The 8,740-nt window shown below is 40.4% G+C and overlaps 1 protein-coding gene across 2 annotated transcripts; it reads right to left on the bottom strand.

Moving 5' to 3' along the window:
* Nucleotides 1-1,720: 1,720 nt before the first annotated feature.
* Nucleotides 1,721-6,113, bottom strand: LOC149835277 (cyclin delta-3). Of its 2 annotated transcripts, none has more exons than XM_090010481.1 (11): nucleotides 5,864-6,113; nucleotides 5,574-5,657; nucleotides 4,071-4,145; nucleotides 3,941-3,983; nucleotides 3,776-3,833; nucleotides 3,457-3,624; nucleotides 3,313-3,375; nucleotides 3,122-3,216; nucleotides 2,930-3,011; nucleotides 2,743-2,853; nucleotides 1,721-2,214 (listed from the first exon to the last, which is right to left on the bottom strand). In XM_090010481.1, exons 1-11 carry the CDS (start codon nucleotides 5,961-5,963, stop codon nucleotides 2,074-2,076), a joined length of 1,020 nt encoding a protein of 339 aa, XP_089866607.1. In that variant the 5' UTR covers nucleotides 5,964-6,113; the 3' UTR covers nucleotides 1,721-2,073. The 2 variants fall into 2 exon arrangements, with proteins under 2 accessions (XP_089866607.1, XP_089866608.1); XM_090010482.1 differs by lacking the exon at nucleotides 1,721-2,214 and adding an exon at nucleotides 2,336-2,547.
* Nucleotides 6,114-8,740: the final 2,627 nt, after the last annotated feature.

Raw genomic sequence — 8,740 nt, 5'->3', positions numbered from 1 at the left:
CTATGCATTAGTTTCTAACATACATGTCATTATATGTGGTTCAAAAAAATCTACAAGTGACCGAACCTGGAAACTCGTCTATGAGGTCATCTTCTACATTGAGGGCCCTTACAAAGCTTGGCCTCTTGCCATGGGAGACAATGGAATTGACACACTTTTTTTTTGAGGAAAATCTTTCAACTAATCTTGGAAGATTGAAGTTCATATAATAGGTGTCAATACGCTTGTTCATCGATCATTAAAGGCAAGCTTGATGGCGATACAGATAAAAATGGAAAGGGGGATACAGATAAAAATGGCAAGGATAAGGTTTTTAGAGAGAAACTAAATCCTCCGTCATAACCGTCGCTCCATGATTATCGCTGAACTATTGCAAAAATCATGGAGTCTTCTCTTTTTTTTTGCAGTTTTTTCCTGTATTTATATTCCCCTGCTCTCTGTAGTATATCATCGAATATTGAATAGAGACACAGAGCTTCGGATGTAGGTCTATCAAAGACCGAACCATGTAATCTTTGTTGTCCTTTCTTTTCTTTACTCTGTTTTTTCTTTACCCTCGGTCTATAGTCATCTTTTGAAGGATTGGGGACAGGGTGGGGGCAAGGATGGAATTGGGACAGGGATGGTGTGGGGCGGGGGAAAGCGTAAGTCCATCCCCGCACAGGGATAGATTTTAGCCTTCATCCCCGCCTCCATCACCGTTTCATGCCCTTCATCCCCAGTCCAAAAGGAGCGAGACAGGACGGGGGGGGGTTATCCCCGGTCCACTGCCATCCCTAGAGGCAGCCACCCCATCGTTGGGCAGAACACTTTATAAGTGTTTAACTCGAACATTGGATCAGATTCGGTGGTCTGTGCTGAATACAAGACTGACACACATGTTTCCTTGGGGTACAGCCTGTCAGCTGTGGCGCCCAACAGTAGATGCTGGGTGAGCTCGGGCAGCGGCACACTTAAAAGTGTAAAATCACATTGCACCTGATATCAATTTTTTGGCAAATGAGGCTTCGGCATTCTCATAGGAGCAGTTTGTGTACATCACCATTTGATGGAACATTGCAAGTTCAAAACCGTCTGGTATATAGGTGGTTGAATATCTGTTGTAAAAAGAAGGGGCCTTCATTCTCCCGGTTCTATTATGGAAAAAAGAAAAATACTTCATGACCATTTCTAAGATACATAAGGTTTGTGAAAATCGATTGATTCAGTTTGAAAGAGTTAAATGTTTTTAAATTCCTAAGAAATGTAATTATGTTCCTAAACAGCTAGTTAAATTAGGATAGATGGTGTCTAGCCAAGTGGTCTCCTCCAGCTTCAGAATTTATGATTGTAACGCTTGTTCTTTTATTATGGTAGGGATCTGCCTAACCCCTACTGGTCAATCTTAAAAATAAATAAATAAATAAATAAATAACATCAAGCAAAAGGCAAAAGTCCAAGGAATACTTTTGCACTGCACAGCTGTTCCAATGGAATCAGTGAAAGACAAAAGTCCTCCCTAACATGGGTTTTAAGTTCCTCTGATCAGAGGAGTTGCCTGCACTAGCCTACTAGCCAACCCATGCAGACAATTTCAGATTCTGATTTGGGATTGCAGGCAAACCACCAATCCTAGTGGCAGATTGTCTTCTCATAGCAAGCATGCTGTGGATTTTGTCTTTTGCTTAATAAAAGCTGGGGTGTCAATGAAATATGAGAAGCGCCGAATAAGCACCAAAGATCCAAAATGTTTCCTTTTTCCTAAACAATCCTTTAGGCATATAAAGTTCTAGTAACTATGGATTCTTTCCATAATTACATATCACGGGACATCTGTTACAGATAAGCAACATGGAGATCTGAGAAACAAAACTAAAAAAGAAAAAATAACAAAAATTTAAGGATCTACCGCATTATGGAAAACATAAATGTTGCTGTAGTTTTCCCCAGATGTGGCCAAATACCAGAATTCTCTATAACCAGTGTTGACCTTCGAAGAAGTGTTCATCTGGTGCACCGTTTACATAATACCTCCAAGGCAATTAGTTGGATGGACTTTGCCCCGACCACAGCTCAAAGTCTTCCAACAGAAATTTAGCCATGATGCAATATGAATTTTGCTATCTCAGGTAGTCCAGCCTCCTGATAGCATTGTGCTATTTGCTCCTGACTTTCAAGCCATGTGCCATCAACAGAGGCTAAATCCAATAGAAATGCTGCTTGGTCCAGTGCCACCTGAAAATAACTCATTATAAGTGATATCCACACAAAAGAACTATCCATGCCATGGAAACTTGGAAATGTTACCCTCAACGAGAAAAGGGCATAGTGGAAATGCAGTCAATTTTATTCAGGACAATAACTTGCTGACAAGCATGATAAAGAAAAAGTGACACATGTAAGAGCAGGGTATGCTCAAGACTTTGCAAGAACTGGATAGAAGAAATCCTCTAATTCCACAGTCGACTCTGCCTCATCCAGACAGTTTCCAGAGTTTGACTAGATCAATCGCACAGAAAAATTTATGTCCACCAAGAGCTCAGGTCCATTTCTTGTGTAATCTGTGGACTGGATACATCAAAGATTACAGGCACAAACAGGAAAAATGAGAAGTTTGCATGTATTCACTATTTCTATCAGTGGTTTGATGTATCAAAGCAAGCAAATAATTAACCTATGGGTCTTTTTCTTGGTCTATGTCCAGGTTATGCAAGCATTAACGTTGTTTTATTGAATTGAAATGTACAATATCACAAACTGCACCTGCTCAAGGGCCTTTCCTTTCTTCAGATCTTCATGCTTCCCTTCCTCTGTCACCCTCTCCTTTAAGTACTCGATCTGTTCATCTTCCCATTGTGCCAAGCTGGCAACTTTCTGAAAATAAATAAAAGTACCTTTAGAATCTAGTGAAAGGAGAAAAAGGAAAACTGAAAAATAAAATATCCCATACTTCATATCTGCAGCCCAATGTCCACCAAGGAGACTTAAGAGCTACTCTAGCTGCATCTTTAGCTTCTAGACTACGCCCAACCCTTAAAACAATACCAACCGTAATAAGCTCCAAGGCCAAAACTTGGAAAACAAAATACTCATACAGCATACACTAAATGCCACCATATAACAAAATTATACTTCTACAGACTTCAGTAAAACCTCTGCATAGAACACAAAAGGCCGTGCAAATCCCGGAAAGTGCTCCTTCTTTGAATAGAATTCCCCGGTCACCAGTGCAGAAACCTTTAAAAATGACAAGTAGAACACAACAATAAAATCAAGAAGTAGCAACTTGAGGTTTTCCCGTCTATTCCAATTTCCAGAGACAAAAGATCATACTTGGTCTCCTTTCTCCAAATGGCCAACTGCTTTACGCTCCAAAACATCAGGAAACAGACCAACCTGGATTTTTATAAGCAAGACATTAACAATTGAGCTCATAAGTCCATCTTATAACAAATGCAATCTAAGTCTTATGCAGACCTTCCTTAACAAATATGCATCAAGATTTTCAATTTGTGACTCAGCAAAATCACCCCTCTTATAGAGTTTTATAGCAGCGTCAGCTGAAGCTTCAAAAAGTTCAGAATTGCTCTCATGGTCTTTTCTAGCATCTTCCTCTACAAGGATCCGATGGATATACTGGTCTACCTGAAATATGAAGAAGGCACGTTAAACCAAGAGATTCAGCATTTCTTCCAATAAATCTGATAAACAAGGAGGGAGGGAGCTTTTATGACACCCAAAACTTTTCAACGAGAAACGGACAATGACGGTATTCAATTAAAGTTAGTCAACTTACAGTTTTAGCTAAAAGCCACACCCCATATTTGTGGACTTCCACTACTGGCATCTCCATTCTGTAAGCAGCATATGCCAATTGAAGCAAAAAGATGGACTATCACTCATATTGAAACAAAGTCTAAGTTACAAGCATTCACAACTGATCATGCTATGTAGGACCTACCCTGCGGGTGCTGTAGGCCATCTCAGCAATGCAGTCAAAGCACCTGTTACCGATAAAAGGAAGATGATGATTGTAGACTTCAACAGAGAAAAAATTGATCTGGAATGTTTTTATAGCCAATTTCCAAAACCTGAAGAGTTTTTAGATAGAGGTATTGCAAGTGGAATCAACCCTCTCCGATCACTTGGAGCAACGATTGTCTCACCTGCAATCCAGAGAAACATATGGCACGAAAAGGAAAATAAAAGAAATCAGCTTTCTAGGTTTAATATGACGGTATAAATAAACTCCCTAAATGGTAGTCTTGGGGTGTGTTTGATTAGCTTGGATATCAGAACCAATGAGTGATTTGAGATCCAAGGATCTCAGAGATCCTTGTTCCATCTGAGATGTCTAGATTTAGGCATGCTGAGGATTTCAAATCCCTCGATTAAAGGGATTTGAGAGCCCGTGTATGCTTTTATCTCAAATGAAATATAGGTCCCACGCTCAAACCCATCAGTGGATATGAGATTCAAAGTGCTCAAATGCACTATTAGAGCGTGTTTGATACATGGGATGCGCCTGGATGGGGACCAACCGGTTCCTGCCCAGGCTGTGTCCTGTGTTTGATTATGCATGGACAACGCAAGCTGTGCAGGACACAGCAATCCTGTGAAGTGGTTTTTGGCGGGACACAGACTGCTCGTTCAGGACAAATGCCGGAGGAGATTCAAACACACCCTTAATGTTAAAAGAAACATTTTGTGCAGACAAGCAACAATGAAATCACCTGTTTACAAAGGAGTCAATACTATAAGAAGTGATAGGGGGGTAAAGGATGCAACTATGACACCCCAAAAATGAAATAAAAACAAAAATATGACATAAACCAGAGTCAAAACAACTAAATCATCAGATCGCAAAGAGCATGACATTTATAACTCTCTAGAGCCATGAAATTTTCACAATCTTTTCTTATTGTAATTCAAGAGGAGACCCATCAAGGAAAGGTCGAAGGTCATGCATTTACTGTTATCTAAGAATATGCGTCTTTCAAAAAGTTATCCAAGAATATGCCATTTTAACTCTTTTTAGATGTTGACACATCTTTGAGTACATGGCCCTTTAAACTTAATCTGCCATGGTTTTCACTCAGGCTCCAAGTTTGAACTTTCATGGCAGTATTCAAGGTTTATTTCTTTGTATGGTTTATAACTCCTTTAAGCACAGTACTTTGCATCTAAGTAGCAGTTTCCTCTCATTATAACTTAAGATGACATAGGAAGACTAAGGGCTGACGAGGAGGCGATCAAAAAGAACTTGATGCTCTAAAAAGGATAACTGCATATCGCCTTAGCCAATGCCAAAAGAAGAGAGTGGTAACCACAAGGATGTAAAAAATAAAGATTTGCATGATATACTAAGCAGTATAAAACCAAGAAAATGACTGATGATTGGACTTGATCGTATAGCCTTGAACAACAGAACTTAAGTGATAACTGTTTCAGAACCTTAACAGATATACTGAAGACAAAACTACAATAAATAAACCCCTTCACCCCTACCCAAGTTTCAAAATGAAAGCCTACTGCCCCACGAAATACAAAACCATCCAAAAAAAATTACCGAACGAGGCGACGAAAATACATACCTCTTGCTTGAAGCATGTTCAACAAACAGTGGAGGTGTTCGGGCGGACGAAACGCAGCAACTTCTTTGGTGAAAGATGCATGGTCTACAATGCCACCCACAAAAAGAAACCAAAAAAGAAAAAGGAAAAACAGCTTTCCTCTATGAGAAACCGCATATATTTCTTTTAAATACAAATCAATTCAAAGAACACCCACATCAAAAAAAATCGAATTTAGATGGACCACAACCAATTTGAACATTGGCGTCTGAGAAAAAGTGAAGATTTGGAAATGGAATTTCCAACCTTACCTAATGATGATGAGGAAGAGGAGGACGACGACGCTCGAACGGTCCGGCGACGGAGGAGGGAGGGAAGGGCGGCGAGGGAGGAGCCGTACGCTAACCCCATTGCTTCTCTCTTCTCTGTCTCTTGCCCTCCCGCCTCTCGCGATTCTTGATAAAAGCCTTGCTCTCGTTCTCACGCCCCCTCCTTTTTTATATCAACCTGCATGCTGATGCACCGCTGATGACGACCATCCATCTCAACATTTCTCGAGATGAGCACCATACCCATCTTGAGAAATGACAAGATGGGTGGCTGTCAAGAAGGTCGCTGCATTCCCACCATGCAGCGACGCTGTATTTATGTGAAGTCTTCCTTTTTTCCGGTTCATACCCAATTATCCATTAAGAGGATCCCGGTTAAAGCCCTTATCTTTCTAAATTTTACTGATTTATCCTTATTTGTTGGACCTTTCTTGTGAGTCTATTCTGGACCAAGTTAGAAAAAAAAAACCTTTAAAATTCTTTTTTCTAAATAAAAGTTTTCAAATCCCATTGCTTACCATTTTGAAACGATGTATTTATTTTATAAATGAGCCACTCTGAGCTTGAGCAAGTCAGTTTTGAGACCTTTTCTTTTTTTAACAAGCTCAGCTCACCACAAGAACGAACCCAGCTTGAATACCATCTGTACCACTCATTTAGCTGGTTTACCAGCCCTGAATTCACAAATACCAACCCCCACATCTAATCATCACAATCACTTGTTCCGCACCTACATTTAAATTTCCTTTTTCGGTAACAAATGAACGAAGCCTATGCCAAACCTTAAGTGGCCAAGCAAGCTCAGCAAGGTTCAGGTTTGGTATTCTTAGAGCTCAAAACAAAGATCAAAGAAGGCAAGCAAGGAAGAGGGTTTTCAGTTGAAAAACTTGTTTGAATGCCCACCCACAGATCTGCTTTATCGAACATATAAGACTGATGGCCGAAAGTGCCGCTACCTAACTAGGTGAATCCTGGTTCCGTGCGGGCGGAATCCGATCCGACAGAGTTAGTAGAGGGCCAGAATGATTTTTTAAAAATGATGAACGAGTGGAGCAGATATAGATAATGTCTGTTGTTTCATGTTCTTTGATACATCTTTATATCTCCAATTACCTGTGGTCGCAGCATAAAGCCCCGCATGGCCTAGGCTTGTGGATAGAGAGAGCTTTCCCCCTACCCCAAGTATGAGGCCCTGTGTGACCACCCCCTTCTGCAAGGCAAAGTAAGGAGTCTCTTCCTGGGGTTTGAGAGGGGCACCAACAGTTTACACTCCGGGATGGCGTAAGTACAGCAGGCTTTAGACCAACGCAACTGTCCTTATTCCCAGATTTCCCCGTTTCTCATGGGGAAAAAGCAACAACAACAGATCTAGAGACTGATCTGTAAGTATGCATCTATATGGGAATAGCCAGTTCAGAGTTGAATCAGCAGTGTACAGATCCAAATTTATCAAAAGTACTCTAATAAAAAAAAACAGTTTCTTAAAGTGGTCAGTCCCCGTAAGATGTGGGGGTCGGTGGACTACCCGGGGTTTACTTCATAAGGTGATGGGCCGGTTAAATGATCCGCATCCCTAAGAAGGTCTTGAAGGATTAGCAATGAACCAAGAAGCTCGAATCCCAATGGTATAGTTGTATAACTGGTGGGGATCTGCCTAGCCCCAGCTATATCTGTCGAAAAAAAAAAGGATTTGCAATGAATCCCGGCCACCCTTTAACACCATCTTTTAATAAAAAAAAAAATCCTCCATTAGTTTAGGAGCACTCATTGGATGTTTGATTATACAAAATAAGAGATATTGGCAAGGACAAGACCCTTGGAGAATGACCTTATGTTCCAAAAGAACATTACTTCATTATCAGGAAACATTGAAATGGAAGCAGATATGAAACTCACAAAAGTGGACCCTGTACAAAATAGTACATATGAAGCATAACGACCATGTGTGGATTGACGTGAACCAATAAGAAAATTGAGCAAAATCATCAGAGAACCCATCAATGCAATCGAGTTGGAGGCTAAGAACAGTAGTGGTGATCCTTGTTAGCAAACATGCTCTGGTGGACACAGGAACCCATCGATGCCAACAACAACATTGAAGATGGTCAAGGGAATCAGCAGGGGAGGAGCTCCATCTCTCGTTTTCTCCCTCCGGCCATTGCCCAGTTCTACGTCTCCTTCCCTTTCAGTCGTTGCCTGATTTTCATATTTGGTAGGAATTTGGGGGGTAGTCGAGCTAATATATATATAGATGGTCAATTCCTGACATAACCATCTCCATGTAAGGTGCGTGATTCATTGGTAGAGAATTTTCTGGATTGCTATAAATAAGGCAGTATGTTTCTAAGAAGTCTCTCCTCTAGTTTAGCAAGAAATAGAGAACACCCACGACGCCGAGAGAGAGAGAGAGAGAGAGAGAGAGAGAGAGAGAGATCAGGTAATGGGATCTCCTTACATCCTTGGGATCCAATTAAATTTCAAAAGGATTAAATTAATATATGTGTCTCTTGCCACTGGTGGTGATATTGAGATTCATGACAACTTTAGAATCGATTGCAATCCTATTATGCTAGGCTGACTGTCCATGAAGAAGGCATTACAGGGAAATTGTAGCTTATCTCCGGGACAAAAAAGAATACTACTAACAGAAATCCTTCATTTGCAAACAAATCGAATGAGAAAAAAGGAAAGAGATAGCACGCTCATCAAGAAAAATCATCAACCGATTAAGGATTGCGTAATCCAACTCTTGTGAAGAAAACACAAACTAAAATTTGGATCTGATGAATAATAATAAAATCAAGAAAAAATGTGAATGGTAAACAGAAATACCCAGTTGATACTTCATCAAAATACAAA

The sequence above is a fragment of the Nuphar pumila genome, chromosome 6 (assembly GCF_984573655.1).
Source record: "Nuphar pumila chromosome 6, dmNupPumi1.hap1.1, whole genome shotgun sequence".
Classification (NCBI taxonomy): domain Eukaryota; kingdom Viridiplantae; phylum Streptophyta; class Magnoliopsida; order Nymphaeales; family Nymphaeaceae; genus Nuphar; species Nuphar pumila.
This window is presented reverse-complemented; position numbering and strand designations above follow the sequence as displayed.

Coding starts and splice junctions, on each gene's coding strand:
- LOC149835277 (XM_090010481.1), bottom strand. CDS start 5,963: ATGGGGTTAGCGTACGGCTCCTCCCTCGCCGCCCTTCCCTCCCTCCTC. Junction 4,146..5,573: donor GAACATGCTTCAAGCAAGAG/GTATGTATTTTC, acceptor TCTGGATTGCAG/GTGAGACAATCGTTGCTCCA. Junction 2,854..2,929: donor CATTGGGCTGCAGATATGAA/GTATGGGATATT, acceptor ATTTATTTTCAG/AAAGTTGCCAGCTTGGCACA.